General features: G+C 45.3%; 1 protein-coding gene across 4 annotated transcripts in view; it reads left to right on the top strand.

Annotated features, from left to right (window-relative positions):
- ZNF827 (zinc finger protein 827) overlaps positions 1–26,243 on the top strand; it is an 883,430-nt gene that overhangs the window by 838,943 nt on the left and 18,244 nt on the right. For 3 of the 4 annotated variants that reach the window (XM_069631232.1, XM_069631231.1, XM_069631233.1), the window contains 2 exons: positions 19,515–19,706; positions 19,804–19,981. In XM_069631232.1, coding sequence (XP_069487333.1) covers positions 19,515–19,706; positions 19,804–19,981 — 370 coding nt within the window. Of the gene's footprint in view, positions 1–19,514; positions 19,707–19,803; positions 19,991–26,243 lie in introns of all 4 variants that reach the window. The other variant, XM_069631234.1, reaches the window with a different exon arrangement.

Below are 26,243 nucleotides of genomic sequence, written 5' to 3'. Positions count from 1 at the left end.
GCAGGCAGGCATCATATCTCAATGAACTGAAAGGTTGGTAAGTCCCCAATGTACACCCAAGTATCAGGGGGCAGGCAGGCATCTTATCTCAATGAACTGAAAGGTTGGGAAGTCCCCAATGTATACCCAAGTATCAGGGGGCAGGCATCATATCTCAATGAACGGAAAGGTTGGGAAGTCCCCAATGTACACCCAAGTATCAGGGGGCTGGCAGGTATCATATCTCAATGAACGGAAAGGTTGGGAAGTCCCCAATGTACACCCAAGTATCAGGGGGCAGGCAGGTATCATATCTCAATGAACGGAAAGGTTGGGAAGTCCCCAATGTACACCCAAGTATCAGGGGGCAGGCATCATATCTCAATGAACGGAAAGATTGGGAAGTCCCCAATGTATACCCAAGTATCAGGGGGCAGGCAGGCATCATATCTCAATGAACAGAAAGATTGGGAGGTCCCCAATGTATACCCAAGTATCAGGGGGCAGGCATCATATCTCAATGAACGGAAAGATTGGGAAGTCCCCAATGTATACCCAAGTATCAGGGGGCAGGTAGGCATCATATCTCAATGAACGGAAAGATTGGGAGGTCCCCAATGTATACCCAAGTATCAGGGGGCTGGCAGGCATCATATCTCAATGAACGGAAAGATTGGGAGGTCCCCAATGTATACCCAAGTATCAGGGGGCAGGCAGGCATCATATCTCAATGAACTGAAAGGTTGGTAAGTCCCCAATGTACACCCAAGTATCAGGGGGCAGGCAGGCATCTTATCTCAATGAACTGAAAGGTTGGGAAGTCCCCAATGTATACCCAAGTATCGGGGCAATACTCAATTCTAAACGAGATTCGCTAGGGTGGGTTCATTTAATCAATATCATTTATACTTAAGTGTAGCCTAAATCTCAATGACATCTACACCGCAGTATATTAGGTCACAAGAAACCGTGCATTCTCTGGGGTAGAAATAGACAGTAACATTTATTACAAATACAAAAATATAAAAGTATTTGGCATTTCATTAATAAAGCACTAAGTACAGCAATGTTCATTAAGCATTTCAATAGTAACGCACTGTGTTCTAAAAAGTTCAGAAAAGGCCATCAGTGGAGGGATCGCTTGCCGCCAGTCCCCATCTGAGATCTCAAGTCGCCATCATGATGGACACATGCAACAAGAAGAAGCCAGACATTTTGCGTACTTTCAATTGTGGTGTGGGACGACGGCCTGGATGTTGAGTTGTGTGGTCAGTAGGAGAGCATGGGTGGTGGGATGTTGAAGTGTGAGGGTGGTCGGAGGGCATGGGTTTGGTTTGTGGGTCATGGGAAGGCACTGATATGTTGCATTTAGTTAAGACTCTGGCATCAGTGAAATAATTGAAGTGGTCATTGTAGTTGTGTCCGAAATTGTATTGCATGGAGCATTGCACACGCAAGGAAAGTCTTTACCACTTTTTCCTGGTTGGTACATGAGTGCTCTCAATGTATGGTCGAGACAGCGGCACGTTCCCTTCAGAAGGCCAAATGAGCATTATTATTATTTTATTATTTATTATTATTTATGCATTTATAATGCAGAGACATAAAACAGGGTACAGTAGACAAACATCCGGGTTGCTAGAGGAGATTCTGTCTATGCAGACATTTACTTAAAGAGGTGGGTCTTAAGGTGCTTTATGAAAATTCTATGATTCGGTTGTAGGCGCATAGCTACAGTGAGATTGTTCCTCTGCTGGGCCGCCAGCACCGGAAAGGATTTTCTGGAACCCATAGCTCGATTTGCCGTCGGTACCTGCAGCCTGCCATGTGCTTCTGATCTCAGAGTCCTGTTAGGAGTGTATCTAGTAAACTTAGATCTGAGATACAGCGGGTCCACCCCATACAGGCATCTGTGCACTATCGTCATGGATTTAAAAAGGATTCTCTCCTCAACCCTGAGCCAGTGAAGTGCTCTCCTTCCTTCTGTCACATGATCTCTTCTATTGATCCCTTTTACCACCCGAACCGCATTATTTTCCATTATCTGCCATTTCTTAATGCATTGTTTACAGGCCCCCAGTAGTAATGAATTGCCATAATCAAGGTGAGATAGAATGATAGCCCTGGCAATCGTAGCCTGGTTTGGATGTGTGCCTCAGTGTAGCATCCCAGTGTACCTGATCGGAGTCGAAAAGCCATGGCAGCTGTGGATACCCAGAGATGCCTGCCAATGGAAACAAATAGACTGTTGTGAGTCTTGGTGTTAGAGGTGCTAATCAAGTGTAGTTCACTGCCGATGGAGTGTGTCCATCCTCAAGTAAAATGGCTATATTCTTTGGGAGAGACCAAGGAATTTCGGCACATCTGGCTCAATGCCAAATGTGTTCACCCCAAATTGCAGCATCACTGTCCAGGTTACCAAATCTACAATGGTCCTTGCCCAATTGCTGACCAGTCTCTCTAGTATGTGGTAATTGTGGTATGCTCATCTTGTTGTGTGTCACACTTAACTTGTGAAATGCTAGGAATGAAGTGAACAAGTCCCTGAATTCCAGAGTAAGCAGCTAAGGGATGGCCTCTTCTCAGACCATGTCCTTGTGGGTGGGGGTCTACATAAGCTATGCTCTATTTCAGAAGTCTTTCCCTTTGCCTTTTGGTAGTAGCTCCATCATACACCGTGTGGATATGGGCCTGAGGTTCAAGGCAGCAATGTTTTAGATTGGGAAGGTGTGGGAAATGCACATAGCAAGGTGTGGCTATGCATGTATGGCATGTGTATTGCACTGCTGCTCCCACCCTCTTGACATGTCTTCCCTTTTCTCTCCTTGCCATGCTCCTTTCATTGCCAGTTAAGCTAAATAGCCACTAGCCGAGAGCGCTGTCCTCTGTCGTCCATGGATCCTGGTAAGAGGCTATTTTAGAGGACCAGGGCACCATGAGTGAACTCGGGGAGATAGCGGTTTACAGTGAGATCAGCGTTGCATGTCATCTGCTATTTCCTGTTCCAGAAAACCTGCTTTGTCGCACATGTGCAGTCCAAAGCCACAAAGTGGGCTATGGCATAGAGCTTTGCCTTTGTGTCATGCACCTCAGCCAGGGTGATCGCCAGGGAGATTTGATGGTGCACATGTTTCAAAAGTGCATCCAGCACCGGTCCCGAAACGTTTGAGAATGCCAGCTGCGTCATACCATGTAGCATGCCTCAGTGTGGTGGAATGTGCCTGTGGCACAAAAGTGCAGAACAGATACCAGCTTCAGCAGTTGTGGTATGGCCATTGGGATATCTGTCCCTCTCTGGATGTCTGCCACGATGAGGGTGAGAAGGTGTGCCATGGTCTCTTGGTTCAAGCAGAAGAGTGTCATTAACTGCCCTGACCTGGGGAATGGGCGGCCTCCTCACCGCATGTCTCTTCCACCTTTTCCCACGGGGAGGGGGATTCTTTGCTGCCGGCATGGTGCAAGCCTTTGCAAGTTGATGAACAGATGGAGATTCTGGATGCCAAGGTATTCACCTGCGAGTGGCTGCATTGTGCTTGGAAGTGTTTTAGGGGAAAGTGTTACCCCCACATTCCCTTTGGAAACTACTGGGTGCAGCTGTCGGTTTTCATCAACCTGGATCCATTCCTTAGAAGGGGGATTTACTACCTGCCCCTGGTAGTATTCTGGCAGTATTTAAACTTATAATACTCAAAAATCACTGTTTTCATTTCATGGGGATTAATCCCCCCCCTGCCCCCGAGCCCCCCCGCCCCGGCAGGATTATCAGTGGAGGAAACGATAATGAAATGTGTCTTACTTGGAATTAAGTGGTACAGTGAAAGTGGTAATTCTATTACCACTGCTTTTTGCCTCACTGCCATACTAGTAATGAGGCCCAAAAAGGTTGTGTGATGTGTACACTTAAATCATGTATTACCTCTTTCGGGATTATTGTTTTAGGCCTCTCGAATATATTGGAAACAGCATCTAACAACTTTCCTTTTAGGGCTAAATAGGGCATGATTACAAGTTTGTTGGTAGTGGTAAAACACTTGGTAATTCACATTACCTGGTGTTTTACCACTTTGCCAAATTATAAGTTTCATCACTGAAACTCAATTTACCGGCTGGTTTTGTGTGGCGGATTGTACTGCCACACAAAACCAGTACTGCGTGCAGTAATTACGAGTTGCTGTATTATCACACCTGTAGCATTTACTGGACCCCCATGAAGTCCTATGGGACCCCAACATGGAGAATAACGGTATTGACCGCATGACTCGTAATCATGCGGACCTACCGAGCCACTTGGTAATTACCACATGCAGTAATGGTGAACAAGTTTGGAGATATTACTGAGTGTAAAACCTCCAAACTCGTAATCAAGGGGTTAAGGCAGTTTGTAATCATACCATGTACCTCAAACTACTTTCTTTTGCAACAAAAATAAATCACTCAACTACGAATTCCCTATTGAGGTTTGTGATAATCTGGAATCTCTCTGGTGTTATCATCCCATGGAAGGAGCAATCTTCTCTTTTATGTACAATTGCTAGGCTCCCCACCAGACTACAAATGAATAAATAAAGGGGAGCTAAAAACGGATATTCGGCTTTACATGAAGGAGTGAAAAGATCCTATCTCACGGCTGGCGTTCATACATCCCTTCTTGAGCTATTCCTTGTCATCTTGCGGATGCTGCAAAAGAAATGCTCTAACGTTACTGCAGCGGAGAACTCTGGGACTTGCAAAACTTGAAATCAAATACTTTGGCAACACAATGTATTGCCAACTTATTTTTACAACTGAAGTGTCAAATAATTGTAGGGTATAGTTGTAAATATTACCCATTAAAATTGATCATTATTGAAGATGTCCGTTAAGTTGATTTTTTGTATTTATTGTGAAATATTTGAGGGGCACGCTCACCTACACATCTCTCAGCGATAGCAACATTGCAAAGTCATGTCAGAGCTGCAGTACATGAGAAATACAAGAATACTGTGAGCAGTTTGGAGAGAGCCATATGATTCCAAGCGAGTCTTGGAAGTTGGTAGATAATGTTCTTGGAAGAAAGGGAAAGGGAGACAGAGGCAACCAGTCATGATCCTATCACACAACCCACTGAGAAGTCTCTAACCAGCCAGTCAAGTGGCACAGCGAGTAGAGTGCTTGCTTTGTCACCTGTGCAGAGCCTGCTGACATAGGTTCGAATCCCGGCAGGGCCAAACTCAGCCTTTCATCCTTCCGAGGTCGATAAATGAGCACCAAACACTGTGGGTAATAATAAGCAGCACTCAGATACCTGAGGGTTTGTTGCGCTATATAAATGCTAAATTATTATTATTATTATTAAAGAAGTTCTATGTGATTTGGCCAAAAAGATTTTATCAAAGTAGATTTAGTCAATTTTCCTTTTTCATTGTTTTAAAAAAATATAAATATTTATTGGGTATTTATAATGCGTCTATATACAAAGTTCTTTAAGGCGCAACAAGACAAGATTGGCGGGAGGACAGTGAATGACAAGAACAAAAAACTGTCCCATCGAAAATATAAAGGAGGCCAACAATGTGCCTTACCTCATCAGAGAAAACTCGACACAGGAAACTTGCTCTATTGCCAACCCAAATCCTGATAGGAATGATGGCTCGCAGACAGTGTCCAGGGACTTTCTTGGTAACATAGAGGAGAGTGACTGGGATTATGAGGAGCTCTCATTATCTCCACACCCTAATGATCGAGAATCTGCATATGCTTCCACTGTGCTCCCTCGCCTTCAAGTGGCAAGGAGAACCGAAATGGTCTCTGCCAAAAAGAAGGCGGCGGTATAAAATCTAAATCACTACGCCAGCTCAGGCCCTCCTTATTTGCTCATCCATGCCCTGGTGCCCACATAGATGGTAGCTCAAAATCTTTGGTATCTCAGACATCGTCTGATGACACAGTCAGACAAGTGCATCTTCGTGGCCCTATGAATAATTGGCTGCTGGATCCCCTGGCACCCCCAGTGACAACTGTATCATCTACCGCAGCTCTCATCATAGTTCCCACCATCAATGAGGAGAACCTGGCATCCTCCTTGCATACTGCAGCCATCCAGCAAGGCAGCACATTAGTCTCCAACCAAGCGCTGCCCTTACTCCAGTTATCTCAGCACAAGCAATGATAATTCCTTCGCAACTGCCCACCAAGAACATCACAGTGAATTAAAATGCTGGATCACTGGCAGATGGGCCAAGTTGGAAGAATTATTTAGAACAAATTGTGCCCGTTTCTAAATAGGAGATTGTTTTGGAAAACTGGCAGCCTTAATCTGCTATGCTCTTCCGACATTACCCACATAATGCTGCCTAAGAATGGTAGCCCTTCAAATTGGGAAATTCTTGGATTTATATCTTCTTGGATAGGTGCTCTGTTAAAATACTTTGCAGAAGAATTGTAGTCTCTGGGCTTTAGACTAACAATCTGCAGGAAGCAGCATATGCTCAGGCAAGGAGAGGTACATCACTCACTCATATTCACTCCAGCATTGATCTCCAACCCGGAACGCTCTTTATTACTAGCCTCCTGCTTCCATGCTACCAATAATTCAGCACCTAAGAAACCTGTCATCCAGTGGAGATCTGAGGACGTTTCAGCGCCTGATGGCAGGACCATGAATCCATCTTCTCTTGGCTTACATGGAACATGTGCAGCCATAATTCTTTCTGTAATCATCCGTTGGGATTTGCCAGAATCCCTTCGTCTCACGTCCTCCTCTTGCAAGAAACCTGGCTCACCACTACTCTTTGCATAGATGGCTACAGCGTTCTCTGCAATCTGGCCAGGGTATCCTGCAGAGGTCCCCCTAGTGGTGGGCTGGCCATTGGGGCACTCTGTAATCTCAATATATCTCCTTTCTGCGTCTGTGTAGATGACTCTCTTCCCCAAGTTCTATCGGCTTCTTGATCTTTACTTGAAACTAAGGAGTTTATGCTGATTGTTAACATCTATGACCCTCCCGATGATGCCGCGACTCAAAAAATGTAATGCTTGATCGCTAAGATCTTATGGACATGCTATAGGAAACATCCTAACAGCATGGTCCTGATTGCTGGAGATTTTAATGCCCATGATTTGCACCTATAAACGCCTAATGATACAAAGTGAGAAACCTATCACACTGGCACCTTGCATATCTCTGAGGTGGTTGCTTGTGGATGGCCTTCTTTTCTGCATAATTTTTTTAAAACATTTTTTATTTACTGATTTATAACCTATAAAAGGTGTTTACAAGAAAATGACAGTTGCAGAAAATGGCAATGAACTGTGTCATCAATGTATCATTTGCTGGGGTTTAGAATATAATCCAGAATTTTTGCCGTGGCCGTCACCCAAGCTGTTTTCTACCTTCCTATCAGGCAAGACCACCAAAGTTCTTCGTCATGTATATATGACAAGGCGAAGATATTTTCCAAGTACGGTTTCCTAATATGGTCAACTGCTTGGCATAATAGCAGAAGATGTCGGGTCGTCTCCACCGCTGACTGATTTTTACAGAATCTACAAATGTTGGATTCAGACTGGCTTCTGATCTCTAAAATTTCGTTGGTAGGTAGGAGATTCAGTCGAGCTCTTAAGAATACATTTCCAAGTTTCCTATTTGGATATTTTTCCAGGAAGGGTTGTGGCTCGTGGAGCTTCCAAGCCTGCGGAGGTAGGTGAGCTGTCAATTTATAGGTTGCTGCTGAGTCTAACGTTAAAATCCAATCTCGCTCATTTAGTCTTTTTGTGTTTTTGAGGGATTCTCTAATAGTTCTTTTTGCGTACTTTGGATCTCTTTCAGTTTTTCCACCTGGGCTTTTATCCATCGGTTTAAATGAGGGCTTTGAGTGCCTATTTGTTCTTCATGTATAGCATTTAGAAGTTTGGGACGATCTTCTAAGAGGATTTTTCTATATAGCATTAAGGCGTTTCGTTCTGTTACTCCCTTCAGTGACAGCTGGCCCATTTCTCGTCTTATGAGCGTGATAGGAGTAGATTTTGGAAAATTAAGAACCTTTCTCCAGAAGTAACTTTCTAATTCTGTCCAGATCGAGTTTGGTAGGAAAGGCATAGCTTCGACTCCATACGCAATGGAGGGGACGACCTTAACTTTGTAGAAATTTAAGACCGGGGAAAAGGAAAAACGGCCACATTTCTTGTACACAGCCTGGGCCTGGACGGTTAGGCTTCTTATTTTCGTTCGTAATGCTGTTTGCATCGCCTTTTCCTGTTTTGAGTTGTCCAGCATGACTCCTAGGTATTTGAATTCGACCACTCTTTCAATTTGTGCACCGTCCACTTGCCATTTGAATTTATCCAAAATTCCTCCACTTTTTCCCAAGGTTAGTATTTTAGTCTTGCTTTTATTAATTTCCAGATGGTTGTTGGTATTATATTTGGCAAAATTAGTCAGTTGCCTCTGAAGACTGATGGCTGTCTGGTCAAGCAGGATGACATCATCTGCGTAAAGCAATCTCGAAATTTCACATTTGCCTAGCTGTGGAGGAAAGGATCGCACAGCGTGCTTCGAGTCCTTGAAGTCTCCCATGTATGACAAAAAGAGAGATGGAGCCAACAGGCATCCCCGTTTTACTCCACAGTTTGTGGGTATTGCTGCAGATAGCAGACCTTGATTATTAAGTCGTACCTGCATTCTGGTATTCTTGTGTAGCGATATGACCGGTTGCAGGATCTCTTCTGGGCATCCCATGCGCGCTGTTTTTTCCACAGGGTCGGTCTATCGACTTGATCAAAGGCCTGACTTAGGTCTATAAATGCCAGATAAAGTCGAGATCCTCGAGCCATCGCTTTTCCCTTTAGAATACTGAGAGTCAAGATGTTTATTGTGGTGCCCATGTTCTTCTTAAAGCCCGACTGAAAGGGATTGTTACATTCTGCGTCTCGCGACCAGTTTTGAAATCGGCGTAGTAGCAGGGAGCCATAAACTTTGCCAATCACGTCCAATAATGTGATTGGTCGAAAGTTTGAGGGGTTATCACTGTTTCCTTTTTTATATATCGGGACGACCACAGAGGACGTCCAGGAGTCGGGGAGCTGCTTTGTTTCGCTGCATCTTTCGAATACCAGGCTGATAAAGGATGACCATTCCGCCGGATGTTTTTTCAGTTCCATATTAGAAACACCATCTGGTCCCGGTGCTCTTGAGTTTTTTAATTTCTGGATTGTCTCCAGGATGTCTCTCCTGTCAAGGAGCTTTACCCATGAGGTCTCTTCGCTGCAAGTTCCATGGTCATTCTCTTGAGTCAGATAATCTGGTTCCTGGGTCACACCTCAAAATAGGAACTTGTAGTGAGCTATCCATGCTTCTTCCGCAATGGAGATGGTTACCGTGCTGTTTAAGTGGCGGTCAGTAGATCGAATCAGTGCCCAAAATTTACGGGCATTTTTTCCACAAATCTGCTTTAGCATCTCCTCCGAGTCATTTTGATAAAGGGTAAGGCGGTAGTTTTTTAACCAGGATTTGTAATTTTTGGATGCTGTCAAAAGAGCTTTTCTGGTGGTTGGGTTGTTGTCACGGGCTACCGCTCTTTTTGCTGTTCTCACTAATCTTCTTTTGGCAACCAAGGTGTTATCATATTTATGAGGGCAGTTTTCCTGTCTTGGCTGATTGATTTTCATCGTTTTTTTTATATGTGTTGAGTAAAGGACAATAATCTGGCTTGTTGTTGGTCTGGCTAGAGCGCCCCAACAGGGAGTAGTTGGTTGCAAGATTCGATATGTTGTTGGCGCTCAACTTGAGATGATTTCGCTTGTTATTTACGTCTAGGGCAAGTCTCTAGTCTGATGTAATGTCCGATAGCCAGTCCATGTTGTGGCCAAAAGGTTGTGATCACTGGCTGCAGTTTGAACCACGTCAAAAGAGGTTAGCGTTGAGATTAATGTACGGGAGGCGAAGATGTAATCAATTGTTGCTGTCGATTTTTCGCCTTCCCAAATTGGCAGCCGGCTTGTATCTACATATAGACTGTCCAAATTAACCAGTTCTCTTGAGTCCATCAAAGTGAGCCAGTCATGGCCTCTGTCTTCTGCCAAAGTTGTTCGAGGAGAAAGATGTTTCTTTGTGCAGATGGCGTTGAGGTCTCCACATATAAGTAGGTGGAATGCTTGGTACGTAATATAAGATCGATATATCTCATTTTCCAGCATATTGAGAAAACGCGTTTGAGATGGACTCCGGGTTCCAATAAGTGTTGATAATAATTACTGGTACTGCTGTGATCTTCCCAGTGTCCATATTTTGCTGGTTCCATGTAACTAACACCGTGAGTAAAAAGAGCGATGATGTAAGGATTTCTTTCATGGTGATTCCGTTGCCCAGCCGAATTGCTGTTATAAGGCCGGAGAATGGGCGTCCTCTGGTTCCTTTGCCGGCTGGAGCATGGGCGAGTACATAGCCATCTAAAGTGGGTTTTTCCATAAGCCATGTTTCCTGAAGGCACAGAATTTCGAAGGTAGCCAGATTTACGTCACCAGGCACCATCAGATGGGAGAAGCCTCGGGTGTTCCATGAGCCCAATCTCATGGTTACCGCTTCTAATTTTGATGGTATGCGCTGGTCGGCCGTCTGTGATATCAGGGATTGCTATTTCCGGTTTGTTGAAAATGCCTTTGGAATCCAAGCCCATAGGTGTTTTAGCGAGTTCCAGTTGGTTTGCTCTTGTCCAATGCTTGATGTTGGAGCTGGAACCTGGACCAATGTTCTTTGAATTTCAGTTAAGGACCCTTTGGGCCGTCTGTCGTACTTTGCCTGGGCTGGTGACAGGAAGACGTCATCATGTTTCTCGCTGTGTTGGACTATGGTCGGTGACCTTACTGGTGGACTTTGTCTTCTGTCTCTCTTTGCCCTTTCTGTTCGATTCTGTTGAGAGGATGATAGTTTTCGATGGTCGTATTTCTGCGTGGGGCTCGTAAATTCTGTTAAATCATAGCCCAGTTTAAGTATTTTTTCTGATGCATCTCGGAGCTTGTGCGTCACTCTTCTAGATGTAATGTGAAGGAGAGTTGTTGCTTGTTTGCCTTCGTGGGTTGGTTCAACCCGAGTTAAGTCTTCTGTTCTTATTGGGTTGAGCGTAGATATACTGTTGAAGAGTTTTAGGACTGTTCTTCTATTTAGAATAACATATTCACGACTGTCCCTCAGTTGTTCTAATTTGAAGGTTAGAGAGGTTTTGCCCACAAGGCGTTGAACTGCATTTTTACCTCTACTTCGGGTTTCAACAGCCTTGGTCCTCCTACTTCTAGAGGCTGACCGCTCTTCTGAGTGCCGATAATCACTGTTCTTCCGTGAGAAGTTAGTACTTCTGGTTTCCCTCGTAGCAGGTCTATCTGGAAACTTGTAGGATACGTGATTCTGTGGGTGGTCTTTTAAGTGGTTAACCTGCAATTTAGATGAGTGTACAGTTGGTCCCCACTCTTTACTGTTTATGGTCTTCTTGCATCTGTCCTCCAACGTAAGGAAGAGTTTGTCGTAGTTTTCATCTTCCACCAAGCTTGTTTTTGGCAAGGTTGGCGTCCCTAGGCCCGGATTGATGCACAAGGTAGAGGCTGACTCTGTTGTGTCTTCGGGTGGATCATCAGGATGTTGACTTAAATTCATTAGGCCTTCTTCCTCCAGAAAATCCTCTGTTGTTTTAGGGGATCCGGAGAGGTTTTCTGCCGTTGTTAGATCTACAAAGGTATGGCATGTTGAGGCCTTCGACTTGCTTTGTGGGTTCATTTTCCCTGTTTCTGTATCTTCAAGTGGTGGACTTTTCATAAGTGGAGAAGCCGACTTGTTCCGGGATATGTTTTCTGGCAGAGGCAAGCAGAAGACCAATTGCTTTTTTCTTACCTCTTGATCTTTGGTTGTTTTCTTAGACTGATGAAATATTGTAAAGGCTCTGTTGTTTAAAGTCTCTATCTCAGGTACAGCAATAGTTTTTCCCTGGACCAGTGTTGATACAGTCAATTTCTCTTCACTAACACAGTTGTTCAGTAGCGACTGTTTTTTCTGAACTTCAGTCTTCTTTTTGATAGTCAAGGAACTGACAGAGACGGTACTTATCATAGTGTCTTTTGACTGGGTGTTTTCAATTACGTCAGTAACCGACTCAGTTTGCACTGGAGTCTCAGGTATCAGGACTTGAAGATTTGTTTCAGAGACCTTTGAAGTTTGACAGGCTACTGATTGGAATGTTATGTTTGCGGTCGATTTGCTATGGAGAGGATCAGTTTGCCTTTAAAGGTTTGGTCTCCACAATAGCTCCTTTGTATAGCTGGGTGAATTTCTTTTTTGTTCGTGTGGAGGAGACATTAGGATTTTTTAATGGCTGCCCCTGAGTTTGGCGCTTGTTTTTCTTTTTTCCCTCCACGCACCCTTTCTCAAATTGACCCCCAGATCGTATTTTATTTGAGCGTTGTACTCTTTTCCGTGTTTTTTTACTGGGGCCTTCCTCCCCTGATGTTTTGTTTATATTCGTATTTGGGGAAAGTGACGCATCTGAACAGCTGCTTTGTTGCTCAGAGTCCCTCCAGGCATTTGTCTGGTCAGAGGTGTAGTTTTTACAGAGTTCGTAGTCCTGGTAGTGTGGAGCTATCAGCTCCCAGTCCCGTGGAGGGGAGTGGATCTGGGCAACTGCATCACGAGTACCACGTGGGCAGGGCACGCTGCCTCCGTCGCCTCCCTCTCATCCATGTGGTCGCCGACTGCGGCCCCCGAAGAAAGCACGTAATCTCCGGCACTCCTGGAGAGGATCTCTGGGCTGGGCTGGGCAAGCATAGCCCCCAGAACCCCCGACTGCAACTCCCCTCCGATGCCCCGCGGGGCACCGGGAGCCCAGTGCCCCTCGCTGGGTGCTATCGCCGGTTCCGCCGCCTCAGAGCTCGCCGCGGGTCCGCCCCCGACGCTCAACACCTGCTGTCCTCCGACAGACAGAGTGGAGCCTTTGGCCGTGGGATAGGCCCCCATCGGTGGGACCCCACTGAACGAACACGAAGGAAGAAGAGGTAAGGCACCAGTTTCCACGGACTCCATTTCCGGATGTCGTTTTCCTGATGTAATTTCAAGTTCCACTTGCGAGCTTAGCTCGTACCGTTTGGCTTGGTGGCTTTCGTCGACTGTAGGAGGGGAAAGTACGGTACAGGTTTTGGATGCTTTGAAGGCTCTCGCGCCTTTTTCGTCGTAAAGTTATCATGGTCAGGTTTTCCTCCCTGGAAGATCTCTGTGAGGGTGTATGGACTTTACTGACCCCTGGCACTAGGATCACCTTCACGGCCGTGGTGGTTTTTCTTTCGTTTCTTTCATCACCTTTAAGTTTTGAGCTTCTGAGTGAGCGGCCTTCAGCTGCTGGGCTCGGCGGGGTAGCGTCTATGGCGTCCATGTCGGCCAGGACTGCCAAGACTGCTACTCTGCCGCCTACTCCGCGGCTGAATGGGGTTTTTATGAGTGCTCCTCCCCCAGCACTTGCAGTAGAGACAGTGAACAGACTGTCAGCTGGAAAGTCAGGATACAGGCAGCGAGGACTGCCAAGACTGCTACTCTGCCGCCTCCTCCACCTATAATCATGTTTGTTTACCTAGTGTTAATCCTGAGCACTCTACCTTGACATTTACTTGGACCAATGGTCGCTTCAAGTCTTTTATTGTCTATGTGGTGGTCAACGCTAATATGCTTAATCAATGCTCACAGCATAGCATTACACATAATACCACGAGTGACCATGCTGCCCTCAGCTGGACCTCGACTCTGGGGCCTCGCCATGCGACATCCCACTTCACCCCGGCAGTGAGGGTGAATTCCACTGGAATCCACATTGTATCGTCATCAAGAACAACTGCTAAGTTTAGCGATATCATCACAACAAATCAGCACCACCTAGAATCCTGGCTTTCACTGAACTCATGGGATATCGATTCACTTAAAGTTCAACTAGCACATTCGATAGCCACACTAAGTACCTGCACCTTTGGGAAAAACAATGGGCATTCCTTGAATAATTTTGAGCCTCTAATCCATCACAAAAAGTTACTGTATCGTAGGGCTAGGGCCCAAGGTAGAGGACAGCCATTGCTGTACCCTAACAAGAAACAGACCATCCTCCACTCCCTAGCAACTCGTCATAAAAACTGGGTAAGGCAACATACATTCTCATTAAATAGAACTCAATGGGCCTCATTACGACCCTGGCGGTAGCCGTGCCCTTATTAAGGGCACGGCTGCCGCCGGTAATGATTTTTTACTGGAGCCCAGAAAAGGGCAATAACCGGGTCATGCCAACCTTGGCGGACCAGGTAATTGCCCTTTTCTGGGCTCCGGTAAAAATTGATCCCCATTCCCATTTGAGCAACATAGGGCTCAATGGGTATGGGGAGGATGCTAACAACGGGCCCATTAATGACGGTCCTGTTGTGAGCATCCTGGTCTGCTAGCGGGTTCCGCTAGTCCTGAGCGGGACCCGCAGCAGACCTCGTAATGAGGCGGGACGGAATGAACGGTGCCAGTCCCTTACCGGCACCGTTCATTCCGTGGCTGCTAGGGTCCTAATGAGGCCCAATGACTCTTTATGTTTTGCATATTGAAGTCCAATGAGATTCGTAGGTCCTGCTCACATTTTAGGGAATATTTAGCAGGGCATGCTCCAGTTGAATTAAACTATATATCACAATCTCAATGGATGGAGCATATCCTGAAACTTTATTTCTCAGCTGAAGAGAATATCCCTTACACTGCTGCCTAAGTCCCCTCTATCCGCTTGTTCGGAGAGAGTTGCGATACTGAGGACATGATTCACATCATCAGTAAGCTAAAACCATCTCGCACACCTGACCGAGATGGCATGGCCAATGTAACCCTGAAGGCCAATCCAACCTTTTGGGCAAAAACATTGCTAGAATTGTTTTGTCAAATCGGGCACACTGGAAAAGTTCCTGATAGTTGGCTAAAATGTGTACTGATTCCTGTGTACAAAAAGGGTGAAAGGCATGATCCATCTAACTATAGACTTTTAGCCATGCTCGATTCTAGCATGAAGATATTTTCTTCTGTTCTCCTTGGTAAACTTAATCAGTGGGCCTTGGAATGAGACCTTCTTCCACCTTTTCAAACAGGTTGTAGGAATTCACATGGAACATTAGATAACATCTGTGTAATTCAATCACTCAGGGCTGACACTATTCGCTGTTCCCGCTCTAATCTTTATTGCTGCTTGGTAGATTTCAGCCAAGCTTTTGACCTGGTCTCACGCTCACTTCTCTGGGCGAAGCTAGCCTCTTGTGGGATTGATCTGCATTTGTTATATGTTTTAAAACTCCTATACACCAACACGATGGTCACAGTGCACCTAAATCTAGAGGGAGCAATCACCGGCCCAGTTGAGACAAACAAAGGGCTGACGCAGGGGTGTGTTTTTGCACCTCTGCTTTTTAATATCTACATAGCCGACATGCCCAGTTACCTGAAAATTGTGATATAATAATCTTTGATCAGACTCCCATCGGGCTTTCGCGCTTCTTAGATGCACTGACCATTTTTGCGCATGATAATTGTATGATCATTAACACCAGTAAAACAAAAGTTATGTGTCTATGGGGCTCGCCACCAAAAAATCAAAGATTCATCTGGAAATTGGGTAAAGCGATATTAGAAGTAGTGGACACTTATGTTTATTTGGGATTCCTGCTGAAGTTGAATGCCTCCTATTCCTTTATAAGGGATTACATAAACCACCAAGATCTGGAAGAAATAGCTGGCCATTAAGCGGTGTGTTAATCATAAAGGGGGAAATAATTTGGAGTCTCTTTTGACCATCTATCGCACCAGCCTCATCCCATCGATAGTCTATGACCTACAGGTACTTCCATGAGGCCCGGTGACATGGCTTGACGGGTTTGAAGCTAAAATATTGCACACCGTGATGACCTTCCTGAGTACTGTACCTGTTGAGGCGCTAAGGGTGGAGTTTGGCGCCTACTCTCTCTTTTCAATCTGGCTTGTTCATCGCACTATCCTCTACCTCAGACTAACCACGCTGGTATGCAATGTTAATAAACTTCGTAATATTTTGGGCTATGGTACATCTGATCACAAGGACACTCCTTTTATCTATGAATTGGCCTGCTCAGCAAATTCTCTCTTGACTACACTGGCCATGCCGTTGGCCATGCCGTTGGCCCTTGTTCGTGACACACCTAACATAGAACAAGTCTTAGAATCAAAAACTAGAGTCTGGGATAGGGTATGTAGCCTGGACAAGCTTGCAGTGAAGAACTGCTATAGGCAGTATTCCACAGAGGGCTTTAAGCCCAGTTTTTTGGCTAACTATTTTATGAAGCCCTGTGATCCGGCATTAAGAAGGTTTATAATATATTTGCATTTGAATTTGTTACCAACGCTGGAGTATCAGGAGGCCTGGCCAGTTGATAAAAGACTCTGTCAGATTTGTGGCAGAGAAATAGAAACGGATTGCCATATACCCACTATGTGTCCCACCTTAGCACCCATGTACTCGAAGAGCTACGGAAAATGTATACAACATATGGACTATGTCAAAACTGATGCATTTTGGAGTACCCTGTACGGTGCTACATTCTTGGTTATCACTGTTGCTGCCTTTCATATATCGATGGCAGAATTGAAATTAATGACATTAGATGATCTGTCGATATGTTTTACTGATCTGAATATTCATTCTAATGAGTTTTATATGAATTTATTATATTTTAATTTTTATCTGTTTATATTTGTAAGAATATTTGTAAAGTTTTAATGTATTTTAATATAAATGTGCTTAAGGTTTTGTGTAACTAAATGCACAATAAAAAAAATAATGAAACAGTCCTACTATGTGACATTCCGATCGTGCAAGTGCAGTAACAAGAAGTGCATGTGAGAGGGAAGGGGGAAGTGCTGGTCCAGGCGGAAGGGCCAGGGGAGGCTGGGTGGATAGAGAGTGCAGGGGAGGGAAGGTTAACATTCTAAGTGCGAGGTGAGGGGCTGGAAGGGCTCGAGGGCTGTAGGCCCAGCTAGGTTAGTGCAGGGGGAGGCGAGGTCAGGGGAGACCAAGTGCAGGGGTAGACTGGACGAGGAGAGCCTGGTGCCCTGTAAGAATCTGAAGGAACCAGGCCATCAGTCAAGTGACAGACAGGGTCATTAGCAGGGGAGGGAAAAAGGGAAGGAGAAAAGGAAGGTATTGAGACGTTTCCGGAACTTAAGGAGATCCGGCTCATGTCTGAGAGGGGCAGGGAGGCCATTCCAGAGGGAGGCACCTACAGAGGAAAGAGATCTACCCCCCACTCTCTGCTTTGAAAAGAGTCTGATCTGCAGAGAGTTGGAGCTAGAAGGCCAAAGGGCTCTAGCAGGAAGGTATTTAGGGAGAGAGAAAGTAGGATGTAGTGGGGTCCCAGTCCCCAGAAAGCCTTGTGGATGTTAATGTTAATGTTAAAGGATATTTGTAGCGCGCACTATCACCACCGGAGTGGTCCCCTGGCGCTCTGGCGGCTCTGAAAAAGGGAGGGGCAGGGTGAGTTAGTGGGAATGAGCTGGAGAAGTGCAAGATAGCAGTGATGTGCTGTTGACAGCCTCTGCCCGGTGGGTCCGTTGGCTGGGCTTGGGGTGTTTTACGGTCGGTAGTCGTCGTGTGCTGTTGTGCAAGTCTATGTGCGGTTTGTTTTGTTGTTGCAGTGTAGTGAAGTTTGGGTGGTTTGCTGCGTTGAGGCTTGTGGTTGTGTTTGGTTCGAGTTTGAGAGGTGTATGCAGAGGAATGAAGTTGTTAGTGGGTTGGTTATTGATTCATGATTGCACGCTAGGTCCAGGCTAGGCAGGAGAGTCATATCAGTCATAGAATTGCTTTTCTATCTAGATGTGGCGCATGGAAGGCTAAAGAATTCCCTCTATGTGTGCGCATGCTAACATTTATAATTCTATCCAGATGTGACGGAGGCTAAGTTGAGGATTCCAACTAAGTGAGGTATTCACATTCACAATTCCATCTAGATGTGGCACATGCTAGGCTAAAGAATTCCCTCTATGTGTGCACATGCTAACATTTACAATTCTATCCAGATCTGACGCAGGCTAGGTCGAGGATTCCAACTAAGTGAGGCACATGCCAACATTCACAATTCCATCTAAATGTGGCGCATGCTAGGCTAAAGAATTCCCTCTATGTGTGCACATGCTAACATTCACAATTCCATCTAGATGTGGCGCATGCTAGGCTAAAGAGTTCCATCGATGTATGCACATGCTAACATTTACAAATCTATCCAGATGCGACGCAGGCTAGGTTGAGGATTCCAACTAAGTGTGGCACATGCTAACATTCACAATTCCATCTAGATGTGGCGCATGCCAGGCTAAAGAATTCCCTCTATGTGTGCACATGCTAACATTCACAATTCCATCTAGATGTGGCGCATGCTAGGCTAAAGAGTTCCATCTATGTATGCGCATGCTAACATTTACAAATCTATCCAGATGCGACGCAGGCTAGGTTGAGGGTTCCAACTAAGTGTGGCACATGCTAACATTCACAATTCCATGTAGATGTGGCGCATGCTAGGCTGAAGAATTCCCTCTATGTGTGCAGATGGACTTGAACTTGATCCTCACAGCAACTGGGAGCCAGTGGAGAGATTTTAGGACTGGAGAGATGTGGTCCCTGGGCTTGAGGCCAAGGATAAGTCTTGCAGTACTATTCTAGATTAGTTGAAGGGGGCGAAGGGCAGAGTTAGGCAAATTGAGAAAGAGGCTGTTGCAGCAGTCCAGCCTGGAGAGAGCCAGAGCTCTGGAGACATTGAGTATTTGGGGGAAGGTGGGGAAAGGGAGAATGCCTCTGAGGAGGTGCAGCTGAAAGTGGGCCTTCTTGGCAAGGTCCATGATGTGAGGGAAGAAGGAGAGAGAGGAGTTAAAGATGACACCAAGGTGTTTTGCCTCACAGGAGGGCGAGGGGGGCATGGAGGGCAGCCAGAGGGTGGGAGGAAGGTGGGTTCAGGGTTCCCAATGAGAAGGATCTCTTACTGGCATTAAGGCAGAGCTTGTTCGCAGTGCACCCTGCCTGAATTGCAGACAGGCAGTCAGGAATGAGAGAGGAAGAGGAGGAGGAAGAGGAGGGAAGATTGAAGGAGAGCTGCGTGTCATCTGCATAACACTGGAAGTTAGGAGAGAAGGTGGAGATCAAATGGGCTAGAGGGGCCAGGTAGATGTGGAAAGCCAAGGCGGGTCAGTCAGAGAGGAAGGAGGTCAACCAGTTCAGAGCCAGGTTTGTGATGCCAGGTCCGTGATTGTTGATTTTGCTGCAAATTAATGCTGGGAACACCCTGACATTAATTGTTAGCCTAAACCCACCCCCACATACATTTGTGGCAAAATCCGATGAAATAAATTCAACGAAATCTACTTCTATGGAATCTCCTGCATCCAAAACCTCTGTTAGCCTCTAAAGCATGGGGCAGTCTAGATAGCTAACACTTTGATAGGTTGAAAAAGTCAAACTTAATTCTCAGATGGGGTTACCACTGTTCCCGCTCCACAGGCGAAGACAGGAAGACGCCAAGCACATCAAACAGCCCCTCTTCGTCCTCTCTGTCTGCTCTAAGTGACTCAGCCAACAGCAAAGAAGATGTGGACGTCACCCAGAACAGCGAGGGCCTGAACAACCTGCTGGTGATTTCCTTAGTGCCTGGTCCCCAGTCCTTCATGTGTACGGAAGAGAAGCCTGAGAAAGGTAAGGGACACTGGTGCCACCCCTCCCCTCAGATAACGCATGTGGTGGATTAACCCATGCCTGACCCTAACAAACCTGTGTCTTCTCCCCTTTACAGGATTTGAATGTGTCTTCTGCAACTTCGTCTGCAAAACAAAAACCATGTTTGAGCGCCACTTGCAGATCCATCTCATCACGCGGATGTTCGAGTGTGACGTGTGCCACAAGTTCATGAAGACGCCCGAGCAGCTGGTGGAGCACAAGAAGTGCCACACGGTCCCCACCGGTGGACTCAAGTAAGGAAAGCAAGTACAAATCCTTTTTCTGTGTTGTTAGCATGACTGGGACTTTCATTCTAATGTATGTTGTGTCAGTTCCATAATCTGTCTATTGTAGCAGACAAGTGTTCTCTACCTACTTGGGCAACTACAGCAAAACGGCTGTGATAGACAGCACTTGGGTTCCTATGGTTACCTGACAGTCTCCCAGTTCCCAATTATGATAAACCGTTAGTGCTTCACCGGTCTTCTAAAGCCGCTGTAACTAGTGGGTGAAGTGTACGAAAAGCAGTAGTGGAAGTATGTTCCCTGCTGACCGGCTCCTCCTCGCCACGAACCCCATCACCACGCCCCCTCCCATGCACAATCCAAACCCCCAAACAAATACACCTGCTATTTAAGTGAATGTTCACTGCAGTGCATTGAAGTGCAAGATTTAACTTCTTCCTACACTTTTATGTTAACGAACCAATTCGGAATGGTTTCTTTTTAAAATAAAAGTATAGGAACAGTAAAAAAAAAATTTAAAAGTAGAGGAGCACCGCTCTTGACCACTCGACCACTGTCTGTAACACCATTACCAGATGCTGCAGTTCACAAACAAGGCAGCTGTTCCGATACGCACCCAGGGCTCCCAGGGCTCATGTTGATGCATGGTTTTCTTTTAGGTATTCTTTTTGGGGTTTACAACAAAACAAAACATATGACCACCATAGAAACGTGAAAGTGAGTTCTCTGACTGGGAAAAGGGGTCTGCTTTACACTTCCATAGCAGGGGAAGCCACAGCCGAGGAGGAGATGAGCAGATGAAATGGTGAGCTGGTGAGGTAACAAAAATACAGGGAAAAAGAGAGACGCGACAAGCGGAAAATGGGAGGTATGCGAGAAAGCAGCCAGCGGACATCTCGGAACAGTGCATGTACCGTCAGCTATAGCCTGGCCATGTTCAAAGCTATCTTATTAGCATGAATGCACAGCTTGGTGCTAATACTATCATACTCCAAATAGTCATTTACCATATCCTAATAGGAAGTCAAATGTCTGTATTCAGTTGTGCATCATAGTCCCCATACAGAATCTAGACCCTACAAAACATAAACATTTTCTTCGAGCTATTTTACCTAAACCAAACACATCATGTTTTTTACATCAGGTTATATCTTTTGGCATGCTCCTTATTGGCTAATGCAACACCAAAGAGTGATGTCTGGAAGGTTTGGAATTAATCCTAACCTCTGTCATTACTCTGGGCAACCCTCCAGACCATCGTTCTTTGCCTGACAAGCCATTACAAAGGGGGAAAGATCATATGCAAATCAGGCTTGGTCCCACCCCAAAAGGGGCAGTCCAGCCCGAACTGCTTGGTCACATCCCTTCTGCACAAGACCACAAGCATCCCCAAACATGTTTCGGCCTTGTTGGGCCTCATCAGTGAGGAGCAGCTTGGGTCTCTAACCCAGCAGGAACAGGACCCATGTCTGGTTATGCAAAAGCATCAGCCTGAGAGCATTTGAGAGGAAAGCGCATATCCAAAGTGTACAAAGTAAGTGGATGGTTCTGAAAATCTTGGGTCTACAGAACGCACGAAGGTAGAGGTTAAAAGCTGTCATTATTTTGCCATGAGCTGCTTCCCTAGGGGTTGTCAGCTTGGTAGCAAGCCTTAGGCTGTGAGGAAACCCCACATTGGGGATTACCTGGCATTGTGGGAGGTGTGGGGACAGTCTTAGCCACCTGATTGACAGGAAGAAGCAGTGCTGGTGTCTGATCACAGTTACATGTCAAGACGCTAGTTTTGCGAGAAGGATATCCCCAAGGTATTGGGTGTAAGCTGTACTCAAGAGAAAATCCTCAGCCCCCTCTTTAATTTGAGGATGGCCACCTCGCTTCACAGGATTTCGTCTTACTGCCTCTTCGTCCACATTTTACTATGGAACGTGCTTTGCCCTAAGTACATTAGCAGCTTTCAGATATTCTTGAGATGGATGCTTCCCAATAAGCTGCCCACACGTCACATGACAAAGTCTCTTTCCATCTTTAGCTCAGTCGAGCAGTAGCGAATACATATTTTCTTCCCTGTTGTCTGCAAATCTGTTTTGAAGCCTATGTAACAGAATCTTGCCTTGTAAACTGTTTTATGTTCTTTCTGTCGCAAGAGCAAGGAGAAATGTTTGCATTCGATAGAACGCAACAAGCAAAGATTGAGTGGTGTTGCCTGTCATTTCCTGTTTTCAATGATTAGCTTCCTGTGCACCCTTGACCAAGTTAATGCAACTACGTGTATGTGACAGTTCCCAGCCTTAGACCCAACAAGAGAAAAATCCAGCCGAATGTCATGCTACACTCAAATGATGTCCATGAAAAAATATTTCCTGGGAGATTCCCTGCATATTTTGTTTTAGTGGGACCACCAGCAAGCCTCTAGTATATATCCTGTTTCAGGCTTTTTTCAGTAATGGCACAGGTGGATGTATTCGTTGGTTTCCCATTGCCAAGATGATTGCATCTGTTGCATCATCTCATCCTATCACTACAACTTTTAACAAACATTACAAGTGTATCATACAAGTCTACACACCTGGAATTGTCAGGTTGTGTGTGGAAATATCAAGTACGGCAAATATGGTGGTCTAAACATATAGATGTAATCCGCTAAGTACTCACCTGCGGCTCCTCTTGACATTATTAGGCAGTTCTTTTATCCTCCTGCAGCATATTGCAAGGGCCTACAAACAGGTGCATTCTGATTATTGTGTGTTGACTTTCACCAGGAGTGGTCAGCTTTGTACTGAAACCTTTGTAGTTTATGAAGCAGAGGCATTGGAAAAGCAGGTAAAGGCTGTGTGTCTGTGGGATGTATACTAATTGTCCTTTTCACAACTGATCGAGGGAGAATTGACCTTCTGCACAATAGATCGTGAAATGAACGTCAATTTGGACATATATGCGTGGGAATCCCTCCGCAACCCCCCACTCAATCCAAAACACCCGTAATCCCCTACCCAATCCCATTATATAATTTATTACTCCAAACCCACCCCACACATATATATAAAAAGTAAAATAAAGGAAAATGTCAATTGTGGAGAAGGTCAATTAGGACCACTATTATCAGGTCAATTAGGACAAAGAGTCAATTGTAAAAGGTCAATTTAGGTAATACCTGTCTGTGTACTGGATGTAGGGGGTCAAACCTGTGTCACCAAATACCAACCTGGTGGGGTAAAGGCATGAAGCAGTTGAGAAAAAGGATTAGACACCATATATAGTACACCAGCTCCTTCATTAAACATAGTTCACATTTCAATGTTGAATACACTTGGCTTTGTGTCTGCAGCCATGTACCTACCACACCACACTATTTGTGGTGCACATCAGCTGTGAAGGGATCTGATGTATGTGTGATATTCATGCTCGAAAGATGACTGCTTGCGGCACACCATTCTGTAGTCGCTTGCCATAAAGCAATTTATAAATGTAGTTCTCTCATAAGGCCTTGTATAATCTAGCAATCCCTCCAAGAGCTTTCCCCACAGTATTTAGAGGGAGGGCATACGGAATCTAGGAACTGTGGCTTGGCAGTCTGAAGACGTGTGCGGCCTGGAGATGTTGAGGGTGCCCCTACTGAGTACACACAGACCAGCCGTCTAACACCCAATCAAAAGGTGCTGTTAGTTCATTCTTTCTGACAACTGGTGAGAAGATGGCCCGCTGTCACAGCCACACATTGAGCCGTGTAAACTCTAGGAGGCCTCTCTAGCTCCATGTTGTTATACACAAGGAGGTTCTGCAGCTGGAGTTTCCTTCTGAGTATATGGCAGGGACCCTGGTGGTACACCTCAATGCAAAGTATCACTTTGGATCGTAGCATTAATTACATGGTGTTACCACCTGGTGTACCGGCCAGTGCTGAAGCTCGGTCTTCTCGAAAGGGCGGCATCTATGGTGGCAATTTCCGGAACCGTGTTCTCTATATACGTTTACTAGACTAGTGCAGTGTGAATTTTTATAGGTAAAGAGAACCAGCCAGGTTTTTAGATAGGAACGTTTGAAATATAATACCAATCAATCAATCAGTGTACAATTTTTTAATGTACAGGAATTTGTAACAGATAATTGCTGCCAATCGTCTCAAGAGGATAGCTCAGGGACAACGTGCTTGCCTTGGAAGCAAGACGACACGGAGCAACACAGGTTCGATCCCCGGGTCCACGCGTAGAAACCTCTGGGTATTAAGCGCGTTATAAATAAGCTATCATATCATATCAAGTATGAAGTCATGCACCTTTGTCACTGGCTTTGCAGCCTGTGATCAGTTATACATTCAAATGTTTTCCCCCGAGCCTCCCCATGAAGTAAAGGGGCCATGTGAAGAGGGGGGCTTCGTAGGGGGTCCAGCCAATCCTGACAGGAGTAGGGGATTCCTATGCGCACCCTCAGGGGTCCGATAAGAGAATCATTCCCCCACGGAGGCCCGGAGGATGTTTCTCAAAACAAAGCAATACCAGCTGACATGTAGATGGGTATACTGTGACTTTAAAACAGATACATACCTGCAAAAGTGTTACAGATAAGCTATTTCTTCATATGCGCCACAGGTGGCTGCAAGTCTGCCATGGTTTCTGAAGAGTGCGGTTTGGTCCGCCTTGTACGCAAAACGCATTATTATGTTTAATCATTATGTATTCTTTCCATAGATATGTATCTTCCCAATGTTCTTCTTTTTAAGGGAACCCCGGACCGTTGCTAAAAGGCAAGAACTTTAGGCTGTGTTGTCTGTGCTGCTGTGCCAACCTCCTGAGCTATATAGACCTATAAACCCGCTGGAAGCTGATTTTCCTTCCGGTGGTGATACGCCTCAATGCTTACAGTCCTATGTTTTGTGCCTTTTGATGTGATGAGACCATTTTTAGTTTTGGCTATTGAGTGGCGCTGTAAGCACTGCCAATGAGCCCAAACTATTGACATGGGAAGCGAGGATAGGAAAAAGATGGGCTGGAAGGAGAGTGTGACCACACCCTGTGGGTATTCTTTGGCTGTTGACCCACCCATTGACATGCGATTTCCTAAATTGATCCCCACCCACTGTCTTCCCTTAAACAACCCTCCTCCACCCAAGATCTCATTAAGTCAGCTCTGTGCTTTCTGGGCAACCATCTGAAAGGTGATGGCTTACTTGCAGCAATAAACCAGCTCCTGGTGTAATATAAATGTCTTCACTAGGTATGCTTTCAGATTTATAAGCAGTGTGTGTCCTTGCATCAGTTCCTTTCACAGAATTCGTGTTTAAAACAAGCATTGGCAAAGCAAAACATTTTGGCTCTTGTATATCGATTAAGTTCCTGCAGTCATTTTCATAGCATGTCCAGGTGCAAACACTATTTGCCAGCTATTGCCATATTGGGGCCAGGTAGTACCATACTGGCAGTGGCTGGAAAATGTTGATCCTATTCCTACACAGACTATTTGTTTTGTCAGTGCCTGTTATCTTAAAATGTCCACATTGCATGTGACAATAATAGCCACGGCACTGGTTGTGCCATATGGAAATTGCACAGCCAGCCCTCTGTAAAAGTCCTTTCTTCATTCAGGAACACAAAAACACATGATCAAGGCATCCATGTAACGCTGTCTCCACCTAATACTGCGTAGTCAATCAATTTAGCAAAAATAATCTATTTTATTAGTATATCAAAGTTAAAAACTGTACATAAAGGAGTGTACCTATGTGAACCAACAAACAATACATGTATGACTTGACAAATACATAGGTCAACATATGATCAAAAATTCCTACGACACAAGTGTAAAGACCAGAGGGGGTTCTGCACTTCCGCTCTCTATATGGGAGAGGGGAGGCACAGAGACCCCTGCCAAGATTCCCTATTACGGTAGCAATGGACGAGCAATCAAGGCCTAGCTTCTCGGGAGGTGATGCGGGCTGGTTCTTAAGTACAGTGTAGTCCCCAAGCACCCACAAAGGAATGTCCACACACTGTATTGGTTAAAACACAGTCTTTACATAATTAATATTCAAGGTCATATACACGATCACGATAACTCACTTTGGTAATCAACAATGGTAAATATGTACAAATCTAAAGTGGTACCATTAACGTTATTAGATCTCCTTAAAGTGCATACGGTCAGAATGACACACAGATCAAAATAAAGAGGAAACCAGCAGTAGAGAGAGGAAGGAAAGCAAGATGGTTGAGCAATAGGCAGAATACTGGTAACTACCGTTGAACACAGCTCTGTGTGGAGATCCCCCCACCTGGGC

Source organism: Ambystoma mexicanum, chromosome 6q (assembly GCF_040938575.1).
Source record: "Ambystoma mexicanum isolate Mex_15411 chromosome 6q, UKY_AmexF1_1, whole genome shotgun sequence".
Classification (NCBI taxonomy): Eukaryota; Metazoa; Chordata; class Amphibia; order Caudata; family Ambystomatidae; genus Ambystoma; species Ambystoma mexicanum.
The sequence above is the reverse complement of the archived record's forward strand: the minus strand, read 5'-3'. Positions and strand labels throughout refer to the sequence as shown.